Source organism: Sinohyriopsis cumingii, chromosome 12 (assembly GCF_028554795.1).
Source record: "Sinohyriopsis cumingii isolate HCF-2022 chromosome 12, ASM2855479v2, whole genome shotgun sequence".
NCBI classification, from domain to species: Eukaryota; Metazoa; Mollusca; class Bivalvia; order Unionida; family Unionidae; genus Sinohyriopsis; species Sinohyriopsis cumingii.
In genome coordinates, this window is record NC_142972.1 from 67,594,142 (window position 1) to 67,615,145 (window position 21,004).

The 21,004-nt window shown below is 33.4% G+C and overlaps 3 protein-coding genes across 8 annotated transcripts in view; all 3 read right to left on the bottom strand.

The window, feature by feature from the left end:
- The window catches only part of LOC149786640 (thymidine phosphorylase-like), a 35,570-nt gene extending 33,070 nt beyond the window's left edge, over positions 1-2,500 (bottom strand). The window contains exon 1 of one of the 2 annotated variants that reach the window (XM_089977156.1): positions 2,343-2,500. The gene's annotated coding sequence lies outside the window, so the exon portion shown is untranslated. The remainder of the gene's footprint in view (positions 1-2,342) is intronic. The other variant, XM_089977155.1, reaches the window with a different exon arrangement.
- Positions 1-21,004, bottom strand: part of LOC149786638 (thymidine phosphorylase-like) — a 257,020-nt gene that overhangs the window by 121,029 nt on the left and 114,987 nt on the right. The window lies entirely within an intron of this gene.
- LOC149786641 (thymidine phosphorylase-like) overlaps positions 4,627-21,004 on the bottom strand; it is a 39,582-nt gene continuing 23,204 nt past the window's right edge. The window contains exons 4-9 of one of the 5 annotated variants that reach the window (XR_016424992.1): positions 16,520-16,638; positions 12,807-12,969; positions 10,267-10,494; positions 9,771-9,911; positions 8,773-8,858; positions 4,627-4,936 (exon numbers count right to left, since the gene is read on the bottom strand). Coding sequence is in view for 3 of the 5 variants with exons in the window: in XM_089977152.1 (XP_089833278.1) it covers positions 9,051-9,190; positions 9,771-9,911; positions 10,267-10,494; positions 12,807-12,969; positions 16,520-16,638 (791 nt within the window). In the remaining 2 variants the exon portion in view is untranslated. Of the gene's footprint in view, positions 9,191-9,770; positions 9,912-10,266; positions 10,495-12,806; positions 12,970-16,519; positions 16,639-21,004 lie in introns of all 5 variants that reach the window. The other 4 variants (XR_016424991.1, XM_089977153.1, XM_089977154.1 and 1 more) reach the window with 4 other exon arrangements.

The following is a 21,004-nucleotide window of genomic DNA, read 5'->3' on the forward strand; positions in this document are numbered from 1 at the left end:
AATAAATCAAATAATAGTTGTTTATTGAGAGAATAGACGTCTGCTAGCTGTTACGTTTAGATGATGAAAAACATATATACCTATATAAGATTTATCGGCGTTTATGTTGTTTTTAATTACAATTTTATATATATATATATATATATATAGAGAGAGAGAGAGAGAGAGAGAGAGAGAGAGAGAGAGAGAAAGAGAGAGAGAGAGACCAATTATCGGCGTTTGTGTTATATATATACTCATGGAAGTCGTCTTTAAAGACCTTTACCCCCCGGATGCGTTTAAGCGCTTACGGCAGTTACCCCCTGGATGCGTTTAAGCGCTTAAGGCAGTTAAAACTAATTTTTCACTGCTCGGTGTCAAATTTCCTTTTTGTTTTTGCATTTACACACATATACATACCTATGAGTATTGTTTTAATCACGATATTTCCAACTTGCAGAAATAAACAAGACTTTTACGGTCGGCTCCTATTATGCCTTTGAAGGGTCTAACATTCGCCACACGTGCGCGTACATATTTACAACTCACGTAGCGAGGAATACACAGATGATGGAGATAAATAGCTCAGTGTACCATCTGCTTGAGTTTGTCAGTTATTCATTCGTTTACACTTTATATATCTTTATGCATTATAAAAAATAGTGTAATTACAGTGATCGGAGACGGTAAGGAAGCACAGTACGCTGTTTGATTACGAAAACGTCATTTCCTGCCCATTATTCTACATATTCTGACCATAACCTTTGTAATTGACAATCAAATACTTTATGTTCGTAACAATCTACATCATCGAAATTAGTGATCATGGATCAAAAACTGATAATGGCCGCCTCAGTCGGTCACAAGTGTAGAGTGTCATTTGTGTGATGTATCTGGTATGCGATTTTATTTTATTTTCCTATTGTTCAGTCCGATATCCATCAAAAAAAGAATGGTTAACCATCCCATACACTAACTTTCTTCTACGTAACATTTTATATTCTCTTCAACTTTTCTTCATCTATTTCTACCCATATTAATATGACATTCTTTTCAGTTATATTTACATCACTATTAATTCCATATTTATATACTACGGAATGCCAGACTGTACTTTTCCAATGAACACATTATTTAAACATACGCATGTGTGTCATTCGTGATCATGAATTAAATTTAGTGTCCATTAAATTGGAAGATACAAGCCTCTTAACCTTGACATTTATCCTGTTAAGTACATGTTCATTTGTAGTATTGTTTAAGTTACTGTTGAATCCATTTACCGCAGGACTTGCGGAGTTCTTTCATGTTTCATCTTGTGACTAATTTACTAGTCATCGCCATAAAAAAGTGTGTTTCTTTCACAAATAAAATGTAATATCATCTACGATATATACTGAGAAGAAAAAAATGTTATTTATGCTATTTTACTGTGGAAGTCACTGGATAGAGTGATAGTTGTTTGAAACGATTTTATTTGTTTTCCTCTGTGTGTTTGAAAGATACCATTATTTTCAAATTCGCGTGTTTCGAATGCGAATCTAAGGATAACATCATGCATCAAGCGACAACAAAAGAGCCATCTATTACGCCTTCGAACTTACAGTCTGGAAACTCTCTCCATTTTGAAATTAGTTTGTCTTTTACAGATCTGGTCTTTCGCTTTCCAAAATGAGAGAACTCACCGAATGATTCAGGAAAAGATTTTCTTGAACTAATTCGAAGAAATTCGATGTCGGATATTGCCGAAAAAGAACGATCTCGAAATTATAATACTTGAAGTATTTAGTTACATGATTATTGTTAACTCTGTGTATCTACTTCCATTTTGTATAATCTCATTGATTTACACAATCCGACCATGTATTCACGGCGAGGTCAAAGGTCCATATGGAATAATGGCCACTTTTAGCCCCCTCTCCAAATTTCTTTGTACGATATATGTTATAAATATGAGGTGGTTTGATTTAATTTCTGACATTAGGTTTTATTTTCATGGTTGTTAAGAAAATATCAGATTAGATATAAACATTTTTCATCTTTTCCGTGTATATTTGTCGTTGATGCTCTATATCCATACACTAATAACTAAATTTGAAATGACATTTATGTTCATATTTCTTCCTGCATCAAGTTGCATGAAACAATGTTTGAATTTCTTAAACAATGGCCAGAAATAAACCTGAGTAACATATCATGAACAAATCTAACAAGTCAAAAAGCAACTGTGCTAAGTGCCGTTGTAAAGGCAAGATAGTCCCTGGTGAAATTGTAAAATCACAAAATGTGCGTTTTGAAATCTTTTTAGTATTGATGTCTGATACGATTGAATATGAGTACTAGATGTTTCAGAGATCTCTTACCGAAAATAGTGGTGTACGTCCTCTTCTTCTGGTAATGAAAGATGTTCTTTTGAAATAGTTCTCCTTAAATTCGTGGCAACACGCACGCACACACACTAACACAAGACTTTAACGTTTGAACAATTAAATGTAATGTGTCCTTGGCCAAAGGTTATCTATATCTTTTTATTATCATGAAAGTATCGATTTTTGGATTTCATAAGTCACGTTTATTTGCTTATTGCAGTGCTTTTTGCATTGAAAATTGTTTCTACCCGAATAAGGGTGCTAGCCAAGAAGATAACAAAAGGCAGAAACATTGGCTTTAACTTTTTATATTTAATTTTGAATACATACGGTCACAATAATGTATGTTATAGCTTATCTCCAAAAGCTTTATTTAGTGAAACCGTCGAACATGGACTAAAAAAGAAATACGATAGATTTATCACTTGAGAGATAAATACCGTGCATTACATAGACACATGCAATCCTTCACGTGAAGGTAGTGTCGGTTTGCAGGAAGAAAGTGTGCTTAAGGTCTGATCCTAACTAAACATGTCCAAACTTCAATGTGCAGAGTGTAAGACATTACCGATATCCAACCCCACATTGTGTCGAGGCTATTAAAACATTCTTAACTTGTGGACGAAGCTTTAGAACTTGTCCAGGAAAACAAATATGTCTTCATTTTATACAGCATAATTCACTTTCGAACGTAAAACTCTTGCACAACGAGGTGTTAAATGGTTCATATCACCGCTGTTTTGTTACCACCGAGAGAGAGAGGGAGGGAGGGAGAGAGGGAGGGAGGGAGAGTCATTCAATGGACATAAAAAACTGCTTCTATAATTAGATGAGCATGACATTATCTTATGATTATGAACTGTAACAAGTATTGTATCCTTTATGTGATAAACTGGCAATGCCCATGTACACTAAGCAATAAAATATTACCCATTATAACAGCCGCACAGTTTCTATTTACTTTTTCCGAATCCGCTCTGGCGCTCAAACAAAACTTTGAGCCATGTGTATAAGGCAAGCTACAATTTCTGTTGTTTTTCTTGAATTATTTTGAGTTGAATTCCGTTAGGAATGTAATAAAATGCAGTGAAAATGCAGTTCTATTTACATGATATAGTGGTAGAGACGATGAAAGTATCAACAGTGCGACAGCAAGAAATTTATAACGCTACGTGTACCGTAAAACTCGTGAATTTTAATTTTTTCTGAATCAGCACCACCGTGATCCATGATGATACTGTAACAACACCTTTGGTCATAGAAAGGGAAATTTTTGGTGGAGGACGACGGCGCTCATATATAATTTGCATTATGAAGTTGGCAAATGCAGCATTTATTCTGTGTTATGTATATATATATTTTTTGTAACTCTTTGCACATGATTGTAGCTATATTTTATGTAATTTCTATTCATGATTATAAATAGTAATGATCATATAGAGTCAAATTATTAGATAGTTAATTTTTGTACAGGGGTATAAAATTTTATTTTAAGATATTGCAAGCGAAGAATACGTAGGATCTTTAAATAGTTACTGGCGTTGGTTTTTACGACCATTAATAATAATATTATTAGTAAGACCTGTTAAGAGTTTGGGTTTGTTTCCCATTGGACACTGTGGTCAGGTAGGATTTTTTAAAGAATTGAGGTATTTTTCTACTGATAGGGTTAGGTTACATTAATAGGTATTTTGAAATATCAGATTGGGTAGTAAGATCTATCACGTAGGGTACACTGCGAAATATATTCGTAACAGACTCTTGCAGGTATATATTAGGAGAGAAATGAGTATGAGGATTCATTCCTATTTTGAATTTATTCCTATTTCGGGTTCATGTTTCATATGTTAAAATCACCAAACATATGTGTTTGATGTTGTATTTAGATAATTTGAGAGGAGACATTTGTTATGTTTCTTATGTTGAAATTACAAAGCTCTCATTCGACTAAAACACCTGGGACTCTTATGAATTATTCAGTGGAAATCTGGATAATGTCATTGTGATACGTACACTGGAGAATCTGAAATTCATTCGGAATAATCGATTCTTTTGGACTTGAATAGAATATTTTAGGATTATAGATTTAATTTATAATACTGTAATTTCCCCCTGATTTCCATTGTATAATTTTGATAATTAAACTATTTCCTACGTTTTCCAAAACTTGATGGTTTTGCTTCTTTCTATTACATTGTTTGTAACCATATAATCGTAACAGAAATTGGGGGGAGGGTCCCGGTATACAAATTTCAAATATATTTCAGAAAAGTTAAAATTGATTTTGAAAAGTTTAATCAATTTCATTTTCAAATTAATTGTGATTTGTCCTCTGATTTTGCACAGTAGAACCAACAAGCTTTCATAATATCAGCAAGGCGGAGAGTCTTTTTTTCCATTCCAATGCAGGAAGTGTTGGACTGTTTAAGAAAAATGAGTTGAAATAGCTATCCAGCCACTATTATCTTTCGGATATAAAACCGTCTATGTCAAAACAGGAAATGAAAAACATTTTGGTCCAATATTCGATGGAAAAAGACTTTTCTGATCTAAGTGCTTTGGGATTATTAGTAAATCTCTATCTAGCTCTGAAATGAAATTAAAAGAATTGAAGTCAAAAAGTTAGATGGAAACAGAATTTGGAAACATTCATCTTCAAAAAAAATAACAGTAATGCTAATACAATGCCAAAAACATACAAAGAGAGAGAAAATCAAATTAAGAAAGAAGAAAGAGAAAGAGAAGAGAGACCAATGAAGATGCAAATAAAAAAGAACGAGAAATGCAATTGCAAAACGAAAAAGAAGAAATGCAAATGAACTTGTAAATACAAACGAAATGAAAATGCAATTACAATTAAAAGTATTAGAACTGGCAAGCAAAAGATACTTTACTGATGAAAATTCACTTTTTGATGTAACCCAAAATATTAGGTTAGTACTCCTCTCTAAAGAAAAATATGTGTATAACTATTTTCCGCATTTTGAAAAAGAATTGCTAAAAATTTAAATGACACCTGTCTTTTCAGCTCCAGATTTCAAACAATTATTTGAAATATTTGTTGATGCAAGTGATCTAGGGGTTGGTGGGGTATTAATTCAAGAAGACAACAATGGTGTCGATCATCCAGTGTACTATTCCATTAAAAAAATACACAAGGACCAGAGAAATTATTTAACGATCGAGAAAGAGTGCTTGGTTGTAAGCTTGACTTTACAACACTTTGAAGTGTATATTAATTCTGCTCCATCTAAGATTATTGTATCCAATGATCACAATCCCCTTACTTTAATTAACGAAATGAAAAGCAAACATTAGAGGTTGCCGCGATGGAGTTTGATGTTGCAAGAATATAGCATCGACAATTGGCACATCAAGGGAAAATACAACTGCATCGCAGGTACACTTGCAAGTGTATAAGGTTCTGTAATGCTTTAATTTGTATTAAAAAAAATACAAAAAAAGATAGTGTTATTTATCAGACATATGCCTGAGTAATTTTACTCTATTATCATACGTGTGTTTGTTTCAACTAAAACAGAAAGTTTTAATACATAAGTATTTCTTTTCTTTATGTCAGGAGGTGTTACGTATATCTATATTTTTCGTAACTCTTGGTATATGATTGTGTTTATTATTAGTAATTTGTATTCATGACTGTTATGTATATTTTAATGTAATTGTTTGTTAGTGTTTTTTTTTTAATTATTTCATTCATAATATTTTGTAATGTAACATTGTATGTTCGACTTGATCTTGTCCAAATTTGAGTTCAGTACTGCCTTATCCGATTGACTTCCTTTATTTCACTACATATAAACAACTGATACGCACATGTAAACAACTAATACGTAGCTAAATTATTCTCTATCTGTATGGGCTTAATCTCAGGATCTTTATTAATAGAAGAAGCAAATATGTTTATTTGGGTCTAAGATTTGGAATTTCCTGAGTGTAACCCAGGTTATGGTTTTGATTTTGTAAACATCGGGATCGTTCTAGAAGGTTTCATTAGGTAATTTATTTTTAGAAGATGCAAATTGTGACCTGAGGTCAGGTTGAGAACTACATAATCTTGTAATTGTAATGACTTGGTCCTTCGTGCTTTAACATCTAGCATTTTCAAGTTCTATTATGGGGTGACCAGCTGAATTTTATTTTCTTTACATTATTGAATTAAAGTCATTATTGTCTCTGGAAATAATAAAGTGCTCTGATAAGATTCTTGGATAAAGACATTCACTTGAATTTATACATAATCCAAACCTGGAATTATATTAATGTGATTCAACAAAAGACTTTTGATATATCAACACTCTATAAGCTATAAAATTCAAGTCATCGCCTTCAGTTTTTGGATTTCTTCAGGACTTGTACTGACCGCTCCGGTGGCCTTGTGGTTAGAGCGTCAGCTTCGAACGCGGGAGGTCATGGGCTCAATCCCCGGCCGAGTCATAACAAAGACTTATAAAAATGGTACTAACAGCTGCCTCACTTGGCGCTCAGCATTAAGAGGTTAGTGTTAGGACTGGTCGACCTGGTGCTATGATAATGTGACTAGGAGGGACACCATGATACATGTATGCGGCACGATGCCTCACTGCTAGACATCATTATAAACTGCCAAACTGCAGACATCGTAGCGATATGAGTGAAATATTGTTAAAGCTACGTCAAAAATTGAAATCACACACACGGGACTTGTACTGAGTTTTATTCAGCGCTTTAAATTACTTGGACTTATGACTGGAATTCTTGGATTATTTTGTGATTTAATTTGCAATACGGTAAACATTTTTTTCTCATTTACACTTTGTATGCTAGGGAAACAAATTATATCTGTTAAATTTTAAAAAGCTAGATGTCTTTCACTCTTTTCTTAACTTTTTTAAGAGCATTGACTCGCAACAATGATAATATTTTTATTTAAAAAATAAAGATTAGAATGCGTAGGATCTATAGATAGTTGTTTAAGTTGGTGTGTACGACTATTAATAATAATATTAACAATAAGACCTGATGTGAGTCTGGGGTTGTTTCTCATCGGATAGGCCATTCAAGTGGGTTGATATAAGAATTAAGGTATTTCCTATTGAGTGGATTAGGTCACATAAATAGGCATTTTGAAATATTAGACTGGGTAGTAAGATCTATCACGTAGAGTATATTGCGACATATAGTCATAATATACTCTTGAAGGCGTATATAAGGAGAGAACTGAAAAATCAGAGTCATTCCTATTTCGGATTCCTTCCTATCTCTGATTCTTGTTTCATATGTTAAAACTCGGTCTACAGATGTGTTTGACGCTGTGTTTAGATAATTTGAGAAGAGACATTTGTTAGGATTATTCGTTGGAATTACAAAGTACTCCTTGGACTAGAACATGATCCTGAGACTATTGTGAATTATTCAAAGGAATTAAGGACAATTCCATCGTGATACGTACAGTAGAGGATCTGAAATTCATTCGAAACATTCTATTATTTTTTACTTGAATAGAACGTTTTAGAATTATTTCGGATTCAATTCATAATACAGTAAGTTCTCTTACATTTTCAATTTGAAACTTTGATAATTAAATGATTTGTTAAATTTTACAAAAACATTTTGGTTTTGTTTCTCTCTGTTACATAGATTATGACAAAAAAATTGTAACATTCTGCAATTTTCAACACCAGCCCACGTTCGAGTTTCATTTTTCTGTATAAAATAGAACTCTATAAACATAATGAAATTTAGGGAGGTTTTTTATAAATCTTGAATAAAACGACTAGACAAAGAGTCACAAAATGTAGCATATCTATTTGTTCATAATAGCGAGGATAGAAATCAATCTTTATTCAATGCATTTCAGCTTTAACTGGTTTCTCGATTACTGAGTGAAGATAGGGTTACTGGTCTGTATACTAACGCAAAGACTACTATAAATTGTAAAGCAAATGTGTTAATCAGGTCGAGTAGTTTCGATGTTTGATAATGAGTTTAGTGTTTCATTAAAAAGGGCAATCAAATCTGAGCACAAACAGGGTATATCATGTTTCAGTGACCACACCATTGCTTCATCTTTATTTTGTTGCAAGCGTATCCTTGTGACCCTGGTATTCATAAAAAGAAACAAAATAATGTTAGAATTCATCTGAAACTAAGGTCGCCAAATCAAAGGTAGCCAAACGTTATATATGGTTATAATCGCTAGATGCACCCTTGTAATGACTTGATATAATCCTCAACTTATCTTTTTATCTAGCCATCAGATTCTTGCTCGATTAGTACTGATACGTTCAAATAGACTATATTTATCTTGATAAGCTATATAAGTTTTTATTTCTTAAGCAGAAGTTAGAAATTATACCCGTAATCGAGCAATCTTGGCATTAAATCACTTTCGAAATTCAGGACAATTAAACAGTATTCAAAATACCTTTCCAACCTTACGTCGCTTACTGGAAACTCTGTGAGCCTTTTTCCTAGAAAATACATTGTCCCTTCGGGTTCGATTTCCCTATCCTGACAATACAAAATGGAGATTATATTAATCTTTAGAATAATAAATCTGACTATTCTTTTAAGTATGGCGACTGTCCTTGTTGAGAATTTCTTTCTTTTCTTCAAGGAGAGCCTACTTACAGAATTCGTTGATAGCTTAGTCTAGATTTCGATGCATTTGCAAGTTTGACAAGATATAGGAGCAAAATATGGTTAGGTAATGATATCAATTACTCTGCTTGCTCGTAAATCAGAGACTGGGCTAGATTCAACAGAAAATCCGTCCATCAATAACTGTACTAGAAAGGGATTCAGCACTTCTTCATCATGGTGGACACGAATCCAACTGTCTCCTAAAAGAATACAACCAACATATGCTAGACAGTTTATTGTATGCATGCAAAGAAACATCGGAATCTTGCGCTAATTGTAAAATAGATAATTGTTTAGATGAGCAACGCTGATACATTTATAAGTCCCCTATAAATCTTAGACTATTCAAATCAACCTCGATGTCTCCATGTACAGGTTTCGTACCCAACTTCTGTCCAATAGAAAAGAGTATACAAGATTTTCAAATCGAAAAATCCACCACATTCTACAAACTCTAATTCTTTGGAAAGAAAGGTTAAAGACTAAACCAAAAATATCGGAACTAATATTAGGCATACTTTATATGGATGCGATTTCGCTTTTCTACGTACAAATCTAGGAGAACTCGCTGTCTCATCTATTCCACTTATGTATATACAAACAACTGAATCTCTCTCTCTCTCTCTCTCTCTCTCTCTCTCTCTCTTTCTTACTACACAATCTCATAGAGAGACTTTTAAGTGGAATTTGATAGTAGATTGTTAGGTGTACCGTAGGTATTCGGTCCAAGCATCCTTCGTATCTTGAATTACCTTCATACGAGAATGCGACTTTACCTACCTTCTTGAATCATTTGTCCCACGGAAAAGAGGACTTCTAATCCAACACCAAAGTTGATTTTGTCGTCTGTCTTGGCTCTGCCAGCTCCCAACTTTCCGGATACGAGAGCGCAATTCATAGCATCAATTTTGTTGATGTAGCCTGCATAATATAAGAGCAGGCACATTATTCTGCTATGTAGAACATGTCAAAATCTAGAGAGATTTCAAAGTAACATTCAATTCGAATACTTCATGGGGAGCAAGCATTCAAATTCGGTGACGTTGAGAAAGCTTCAGATACTTTTAACCGCAAAGAACAATATTTAGGTTATATTCTTACGCAAAGAACAATATTTAGGTTATATTCTTGCGCAAACCTTATCTATCTGAATTTATTTTCATTTCTTATATAAATCGTACGGTTTTGTGTGTATTTTATATACTTTGTACAATGCTCAAAGTTGTCATTATTTTGTAATTTAAATCTTACATAAAGAGTCTGAATGAACCATTACCCGATTTCTGGCTTTTTAATTCAGTTTGAAATTTTGATCTCGGAAGAAGTTCTCTGATATCGGATCCTTTTGAGCACAACATATCAGCAAGGGCTGGGTCCACTCCCTGTCTCTTCATCATAGCACAGAACTTCTCGGCCGCTGAGCCGTTCTTTAAAACCTCAGCCAGGCTCATGGTTGCCTCGTTCTTGTCTCGAGCTCTTCCACAATCCATCAACAACTGTGCTCCTGTAAAAAACAATTCCAAAAAAGGACAAAACCGCAGTATAAATTATTCTTAGAATTATATAGCATTGTAGTTATGCTATGAAAGGTGCTTTTGTGTTTCTATCTACAAAAGAAAGAGAAAAGAAAATAAAAATTTGCAGGAAATCCACATTGCAATTCGGGGAAGTGTTTCTGACCCAAACTCAACTGGACTATCAACGACAGCACAGCAGTCAGATAGTAGTTGAAATTTAAACAATTTATAAACCTATACTCACATATAATACTACGAATTATTATTATATACGTCTAAGTAATATTTGTACTATACATATTTTTGGCGGAAATCTCAGATCCATGAGAGAGTCTGCTTAAATGGAACTAATCAGATGTGGATTTTGGCAACTGCAAAAAACTCCGCAAGGTACCCAAATGCATGGACAAAGAGTAACACTGAAATACGAAAAGAATGTCTCTAAGAAAACCGTCAAATCCAAACGAAGTGAGAGGCAGATATGTATGCCATTAGGTGAAGCTTCTGCCAATTTTAATGCACTTCGTACTTAAGAACTATAATAAAGAGTACATGATAATAAGAAATAAATACCATCCATTCTTGAGGATTAATTAACCAATGTTGGCCCTTCTACATCTAGTCAAAAGTCTTTCAAATTTCCCTTCAACGACAAAACATAGATTTTTAAACATAAGTTTTAGTTTTGAATCTACGCTGAAATAGCAGAAATATAGATTGTGTTACAATATTTTAATATCAGTGTTTGCAGCCAGTCTAAACGTTTCATCTTTATTCCAATGCTGATTGATCAATTAAAATTGTCGGTAGTCCATCTGCTTAAAAAAACAAATAACTTAAACCAAAATCCCAAGCGATACTGGACTCAAACCCACTAAACAGTTTTAAAAAAGGGGGATTCATTTCAGACATTTCCATAGATAACCTGAGCCATGATGGATCTGGTTTTGACGTCACTAAGTTGATTTGGCTCTATCGCAAATATATTGATGTACTGAATCGTTTATGAAATAAAGTTTGCTTCAGAGCTGTCGCGAAAATCCTGCAAAATAATGATGTTAAACTATATTGTAAATGGGGATGACGAATGCGGAATATGGAGGTACACGAGGAATCTCTTTATACTGCTGTCAGACGTGTGTAACATAATTCAGCATCTTACTTCTTTCTACTTAGCCAATATAACAAACAAAAATTAGTTATATAAGCCAAATATTTGTTCAAGCTATTCAGAGATACTGCTAAGACGTGCACCTTTTCATCTTAAATCAAACTATATCCATAATTAAATATAAATATTCTAACAAGTAATACAATTTCGAGTCACTTTCTACCAACGGTTCTCTTATCGCATCACCGGAATGGACGATAAAACCTCAATGGACAATTGATGTTTTCATAAATGAAAAGTATAAAAAGTATGGCGAGATCGTATGAAATTTGCCAATACCAAACTTTTCTACACATTTTACATGCAATAAATCTGTATGTCACAACCATTCCGTTTTTTTGCAGGTTTCTAAAGATTTTTTACAATCGACGTATTTTTATTACAGTGCTAAGCTACGCGTCATATCTTTAACGACAGTGAATAACAATCAGCAAGACAAAACCGAACCATGTCGTGTGTCATGTGGCGGCGAACATGATATATTTACGAAGAGACTATGTAGCGCTACAAGTTACAAGCCGCGTTATTGCGAGCTATTGCAACCGTTATGTGACCGCGATCAGCTGCTATTGTTCACCTGCCATCAAGCAGACAAAATTGGGAGTCTTTGAAGGACATAGGATATATTTGCTTTAATACACGCACACTCTGACGGCTAGACAAAAGAAAATGGGTAACGTTAACATGATTTCGAAGGAAAATATAAAAGTATTGGTTGCTTTTCTTTCTTTCTGTGTTCCTTTTGTTTCTGGTTTTCGTTTTTTTATTGGGGGTGTGTCTGTTTTTCTTTGTGGTATTTCTTTGGAAATATTTTGATTAACCTTTTTCATTTTTATTTCTTGTATGTTTTGCTTTGTGGAATTTCGTAAAGAACAATTTTCTTGGTGGAGCTGGTGTTTTGTGGGATAATACATTTTAACTATTATTAATTACGTTTTTTTAATTCTCTCCGTGCATTACAGTCGAGACTAGTATACGGGTGTTGTATGCCCTCTCTCTCTCTCTCTCTCTCTCTTATTTAATAAACGGAATGGATTAGCCGGCGAGGTTTTCGTGACTAATAAAGTAATAAAGCTGTTGTAACAGTTTGGTCGTTACCAAAATAGGTAGTTGTAAAGTTCTACTCACCCAGCTGGATGACAAGATCAATGAGATCCGGGAAGCCTTCACCATGGAGAGCACCTAGAGACTCTATTATCTCCAAGGAGTTTCCAACAGCCATACCTAGAGGGGAGTTCATGTCTGTCAGAAACGCCACCGTTTTCACACCCAGGCTTTTACCTACATTTACCTACGCAGAGATAACAAAGCAGGATAATATCCAGCATTATTCAAGTTTCTCGCTCCTACATTTTCGACACATAGCAACAACATGGTAAATGTTTGATTTTCTCTTCCTGCAAGATTACTGAACGCTAACCCAATTTGTATGGCGTATGGATCAATATAACGAACTCATGGACAAATATGGCTGGCAACTTACATATACTTGGTATGGCTTTTTTTACAAAGATGATACTACATTATCACTTCCGACCCTACCCCCAACACACACACACACACACACACACAGAGTTGTTAAATAAATAAATAATTAATTACAGGTTTTAAAAGAATAAGTGTACTTTAATCTTATTTTCTTGAAAAGTCTTTTATTGCCATAAATGTTGGCAAAAGGGTAGGTCTATAGGTTTTCAGAACTTAGAATACGACCTATATCTAGATAGTGGCACAATTCAAGAAGGATAGGTAGTCTGTATGAGAGAGAGAGACAGAGACTAAGACAAAGAAAGATTACATGAATTAAATTATAAATTAACTAATTAATAATTATGACAGATACTGTGAAAGGTTTCATACACAAAAACAAGTTCGCAAAACAATCATAAAAAAAACTAATGAACATCGGTCTTTTTCTTTATCAGTATGGCAGTACTTAAGAGGAGATACCAACCTTGGAATACTCTTAAATCATGTAAAGTGTCGTATTTGTGTCCTTCATCATAGTATATTGCTAAATTAATAATAGAGTATCAAATGAATTAGAAATATAGACCTACTGCACAGAAAACAATCATCGGATACGTACAATGATTATTTAGTGAATATATTCATACACATACACTATATACATATACATACACTATAAGCAACGAAACGTATTGCCTGAATACTCAATATTTTAACCTGATGATCAAGTCTTTAAATCCAGGTCAATTATTCAAACCATATACGAATCTGTGAGCAATTCCGCTTATTTTCAAGCTAACCTAATGAGCTACGCCTGAGAGACTAAAACAGGAAGATGGGATTCATTTCTAATTATTCATACAAACATTCCTAAATTCTTCTCATACCATAAAGTGTATTTATGTATGCATTAATAGACACGATAATGAAGAAATTCAGTTTTAAATGTTTCACAAAAGTTTGATACAGGTGTTTCTGCTAATTTCTGATCCACTAAACTTTCAATAAAATGTTTCCATTATAGGTAGTTTAGTTTCATTTAATCGTTCAAAGGAACAGATGTGTTCACACAGATAAGTATTTTTCCCAAGTATTTTGGTTCCAAACCTATTACTGTTTGTATAAATCAGCGATCGTTCAGAATTTAAACAAGTTGCTAAAGGTATTGGTCAATAAAGCGATAACTATCGAAAGATATTTTTCTTTTAGGAAAACAATATTTTGAGCATTCGCCGTCTCTTTTACAAACTCTACAGACTATAAAATCTAATACATATTGTAACTATTTCTTGACTTGATCATTTTTATAATTTTATATTTATGAACGTTTAGACAAGCAAATAAGAATCGTAGCAGCTTGATGTTGTTGTGGGGTTTAACGCCATTTTTCAGCACACGATAGGCTGTGCATGGCGGCCAGTATTAATGGTAGAGGAAGAACCCGGGAAAACCCCGGAAAGAACCACCGACCCACGAGGAGTTACTGGCAAGCTTTCTCACATACCAACATCGGCCGAATCCAAGACTCGAACCCACGCAGAGAGGTGAAATGGCAGTGATCCGTAACGGATAGCGCTTTAGACCACTCGCCCCCCCTCCCCCTGATTCGTAGCAGCCAAATTATGAATAGACAGATTATGATTTGGATATTTAAAATTTCAAAGTATACATATTACGTTGCTTCCAGTTCAGCTATCGTAATGTTTTAACTAAGCATTTCTATGCCTTTAGTGGTGAATTCGTCTGTGCTTTGTCATTTGTGGTAACTTCTTTTTCTTCATTGATCTCCTTTTTACAAATATGTAATATTTCTTTCACTATAATGATTTTTATCTTCATTAGCGAATATTTTTGTCAGTAGCGTTTCTTGATCTCAGTTTCTGATAAACAGTTTCTGCGGTTGATTTCAAACTAATATTCGTAAATTTTGCTTGTGCGTCCTGCCCTTCTTTAGTGAATGGTCTCTATGAAATTGATCTAAGGAAATGTTAAGATTTTGGTGATTTTCCTTTCTTTGCTTTTATCGTCCGTTTTGTAATTTGAGTTTTCGTAGCAACTGCTTATGGATACAATACTATCAGATCACTATACAGAACAAAGAAAGAGCAGTTTGTGTTTGCTTGAGATGATTTAAATGTAACGACTGGACTTTTTCGGACATAGTTTCTTCTGTGTTAGCTCTTTATGTGGCATAATCTTGTATGTTCCTGTAATTTCGATTCCGATTAAAAATTGTTTTAACGCTTATTTCAAAAGCAGTTATATCATGAATTTAGTTCACCTTCGATAAAAACAAATTTTGATAAATCCTCTAATTCACAACAAAGATAAGTGTCACGGTCTCGTGGATTTACATTGAATATGGTCAGCATATAGGTGTGACTGTCTGTTTCTATTTCTGAAAATTCAATCAAATGTCTGATCATCTTTTTCCACTCACAAGTAGATATGAACAGAAGCATGTTATGTCCTGTAAATTAACTGGATATTTTATAAACCAGTGTTTATATTTTAATGTATATTATATTTGGGTGGTCGATACATATGATCCCTTAGTGGGTTTATAATAGGTAATATTTCGAAACGAACCCAGTTGTTGCAATTTCGACAGAGTTTAGTATTTTACCTTATCCAAGCTATACTCTCAGTATGAACTTCCTCCTACTGGTCTAAACATATCAATATAGAATGAAATATTCTTTTTATTTCCAAACATCAAGTTATAAACGTATTTATTTCATGACCAAAGACTATGATGTACATGAGCAACATTTTCAACTTTACTTTCTACTCCGTACTTTTCGCTATGCTTATAGGCAATATACTGTTTTACCAATGAAGAAAATAAACAAAATTTTTTTTCGTTTTATCTTTTCTATTCTTAGTTTAATCGATAAATTGAACTGGATTGTTCCTGAACCCAAGTTTATACTTAAAAGTTTTAACAATCATGATTCAACTTCTCCCAAAACATAGAAGCAAGCTCTGATTAGTTTATTTTTTCACCAAATTTATATTCATTTAAAAGTCAATTAGATGAGACTCGCAACTTTCGTGCCATATTTTTGGAGGTGTGGTGGGTGCGATTAATATTTATTTTTAACAAGATCAATAATATTCAGCGCCACGACGCGGAAAACATAAGTAAACCACGAGGGCTCTGTTACTTCAAGCCTAATCGTCAGTGATGTAATGATGTAAACTTGTACAAGATGTAGGGTATAGTTTCGTATACAGTGGGAAGAGTCTGCTTTATTATCATTGTTTGTCATGGTTTATTCCACTTGAGCGACCAGTAAAATGAAGAATAACCTCGGCGAGCATCGTGTGTATCCAATCTACTAATCATCAAACACTTATTTTCTTTTTACCATTCTGCGAGCCAGCTCTCGAGAACCACGTTCGGTCTTCATGGAAGCTCCAAGTCCCGTCTTAACGTCCAAGACAAGAGCATCAAGCTGTTCAGCCGCTTTCTTTGAGATAATTGATGCTATAAAATGCAAAATGGATAGTAACCACCATAGGAAACTAATAAAATTCATTTTTTTCTAATTTAAGTTTTTATTTTAAGCTGTATGGAAAAGTTAAAAATCAAATTTTAAAATTCCTATTCCAGCCGCGGAGATTCACCGAATCGGGCATGGAGGATATTACAACGCAAATTTAAATCAAATTACTTGACCACAAGCTAATTTCTCGATTGTATATAAAATAAATAAAATATTGCTGGACTGATTAGATTATGAAGACAATTAGCGAAAAGTCGACACTTATTCGACGTTTCACAACGCAGCATAAATAAAAGCACCAAACCACAATGACAATCTACAACGATTAAACCAAACCAGTCACGGAATGTCTGGAGACCAAATTTAAGTGTAACAAAGTCAGTATATGAAACAGCTGTATATTTTAATAAATTATTGGGATGATCAAATTTGATATAAATTCTAAATCATTCACGAGTTTCAAACGGTTAACGGATTTTGTAAATTTTTTGAATATAACAATACCCTTATTAGATTTTCATCTAGTTAGTTTGTTCATAACGCCTAGAGACCGTTATTCTGCAGTTTTCTATGGGTGAGTTTATGCTGTTCTAATAACCTCACGTAAAGATGGCACAACCTCTTCTTCCTTATTGCGATATGGGAGTTCCAGTGTGTAAAATAAATATCAATCAGTTCTGGGAACACCTTAAATGTGACAAAGGGAAACTAAAACTCAACTGAATTGAACGAAAGGTTACCTGAACAATCTACCTACCTTACGTCAAAGACTAGAGGCAGGCAGACCTTGTTCAGATGCAATGTATGATAAATACAACGACGAACAGAGCTACACATTGACTGCAAAGGGGAAGAATGGGGAAATGATGCACAAGATGATTGAGAGATATCTTTAAACAGAAAACCAGAAAGATATACTATTATAATGAAAAAGAGTATTACAAAGGGAACAATAATTCTTGGCTAGATAAAGGAAATACAAAATTATTTTAAAATTACTTAAACAGAGAGCATATGTGGCAGAAAGATTAAATAGACATGTAACGAATATGAAGTAGTTTGCACAAAATGAAACCGGAACATGGTCTGACGTTTAACCAAAGCTAATTGATGGCTACAATAACACTGACCATAGATCAAAAGACAGATCAATAGACATTACTCCAGTTCAAGCCAGCAAGAAAGCAAGCAGATAAAAAGTATGGATCAACATATTTGGTTTTGGATATATGATAGCTATTACGTCTGGAACGCCTAAATTTTAAATCGGCGAAACAGAGTCTCAAAATAAAAGCAATCGTTGAACAGACCTTCCTTCCTAATTTAATGAAAACATTTCAATCCGGCAAGTATTATAACCGATTCAGTTCTTTACAATGTGGACGACGTGGAATGAGATGATATAGAGGGCATGTTTTACGAATGTTATGTATATTTAATTTGTATTGTGGCTTGGCTTTTGTCCATGATTATAGATTGCAAGCGTCATTTTGTAAACAATGTATTACATAGCTAATTATTATTTTTTAAGATAATTATTACTTGTAGGTACATATGTTTACTTGGATCTTAGTTTATGATAATTTTGCCCTTGGGAATTCCTGGTCTACCTGTTCTTTACTACCATTTTCGTAAGGGACATGACCTTGTTTACAACTTAGAATGTTCTGAGTATGAACTTTGAACCTCATTCTGGTGCTCTTATTGCGTTTTATTATGTTTATATTAAGGTTGTTACATTATAATTATATATTCCTATCGTAACATCTAAAGTTCAATCAGTCTTTTAGTTGTGTTCAGTTTTAAGTGGACGTAATAATGTATATAGATTATTCATTGGAATTACAACGTGCTCATTAATGCTTTCGGATTAAATAGGTACTTTGCGACTATTATGAATTAATTTAGATATAGTTTGGATTATATTATTGTGATACATCAAGACTTCTAGCACATCTACACTATTCAAAGCAATTGGTACATCAGCACATCCAAGATTTAAATTCATTCAAAACACCACTGGAATTCATTTGGAATAGTCTATACATTTGGGTGCGTGAGAGAACCTTAAGAAATATTTGGAATTTAAGTCACAGCACTGTAAGTTCCTTTTAAATGTTCACTCTGTATTCTAGCAAAAAAATACTTGTTGAATTTTAAAAAACATGTTGGTTTTCGCTTGTTTTGTTGCTTAGTTTCAGATTATAGAATCGTAACATGGACAAGAGATACCTATTAAGTACAATAGGTTTTAAAGAACAAAACGCGTGAACAGTAAAAAAAAGTCCTAGTGAAACGGAAAGAATGCGATGACTTGTGATTAAACAAGTCATCGTATCCTTTCCATTTCACTGGGAATCAGCTTAAAATACTATAACCGTAAATTAAATACAGGAAGCAAACTACATATATACAAGTAGTAAGGAATATAACAACTTTACTTTTTTAAGACAGAAAAGACTTTTCCAGAATGAAACAAAATTAAGTGAGAACAGCAGTGCATCAGAAGTTAAAGAAGTAAATACATGCAAGCCATGTGAATCTGTTTTGATTAGAAAATGTGAGGGTAAATATAACGTTTATGTAAAAACATCAGAAGTAAACATTTAAACATGACAAACGTGTAAGGTGACGTCAAGTAAACACTTTCCTAGAATGGTAATGAATTAAAAGAGATAACATGGTAAAATATGACGTTGATTTGAACTGCATAACAAAAAGGTTAAAACTCAGATAACAATTTAAAGATTCAGAGCTAATCAATATGATTTTGAACAATATAAACAATAATTAAAACCATCTAAATGTTGATGCAATCATGAGAACATTTTACAACTTCCAAGCTAAATTTTCATTCAAAGGTACATCAAATGCATCGATGAAATAAAACTCAGTACACTTTTAAGTTTCTTCCGCTGAAGATATGCTAGACACCAATGATTTAAAGACTGAGTAAAATCAATGAGAATAGAATGGAGCTACATAAGAGTGAATATATGAATCGTAAAGAAAAAATAATAAACAGATGAATTTGAATATGGACGAGATGTAAATGGAGTCTGAATGTATTTGCACAAGAAAAGTCCATTTACAACATTTTTGATTTAGTTTTAAGTCGAAATAAAGGATATGGCTAGGTTCACTTATAGGCTCAGAGACTGTGCCTTTTTGTACTAACTTAATGGACTATACATTAAATATGATTGCACCTTTGGTAAACGTTACGAGTGTTCATGAGTTGTGCTTCAAGATAAGATGCAAAGAGCATAAACAACAGAACAACTGTAATGCAACGAAGAGTAATTATATCGATGATCGCTGATGCTCCGACTATCATATCTGTTAAAGAGATCTGATAATCTGTCGTTGAAATGACGCGTGGCCATCATTATCTATGGACAACACCGAATTAAACCAATACACAGAACAGTATTGACCATGAAAAATACAAATCAATCTTTCGTATTGATATGAATTGCTGCAGCAGAGTATAATTTACATCTTGAAATGGAACCTTTGTTTACAACCAAACAAATAATATGAAACGATGAGCAAGAAAAGACACAATTTGGACTATAATCTTGAATAGCTTATCAGATTGCTAATAGCATCAGGAATTTAATCTAATAATTTTTCAGCTAGCTCTATCGGCTGAAATTATCAGCCATTATTAATATAATGTCTTGCTCAAAACATTATTCGCTCAGACGACGAAGGGCAGTAGTGGTTCGAGTAGTATATAAATATCCACAGGGGCAATTATTTGTTGCCTTTGTACAAATGTAGGTTTTAATGGGTACTTATGTTCTGTCTCAGAGGTTATGTTCCAAGCCGTCTGACACTCAGATTCGTGCTGTTTTTCTCATATCTCTATGATTGTTTTATTTTCACTAAAATTCATTTATAGAATTAGTCACCTTTAAAAGGATCTTTTATCCCTACTCATTTTTGTTAAAATTATTTCAATATAACTATACCCACCTACATTTTTCACTGACGTACTTGTTGCTAAAATGATTTGCTTTAAGTAGTCATTTTTAAGTCCATCTCTCCTCATTTACTAAACTAGTTAATGAACATATCACAAAATTCATTTATATAATTTTATTTTGAATATCTATCAGCGTAAAAAATTACTTCCTTGACAATCAAATGTTTCTAAAATTCTCGCCAATTTATTTTAATTTTATTCTTGTTTATAAAGTATTCCTGTTACTTTTATCCACATATCGTGTAGCTTGATAATCATCAGAATCAGTAGTAAGATTCAAATTATCATGTTCCAAATTCACTGCTTTTTCCTCATATTTATATACAAGGTTTTATATGTCCTTCATTTCCAAAAAT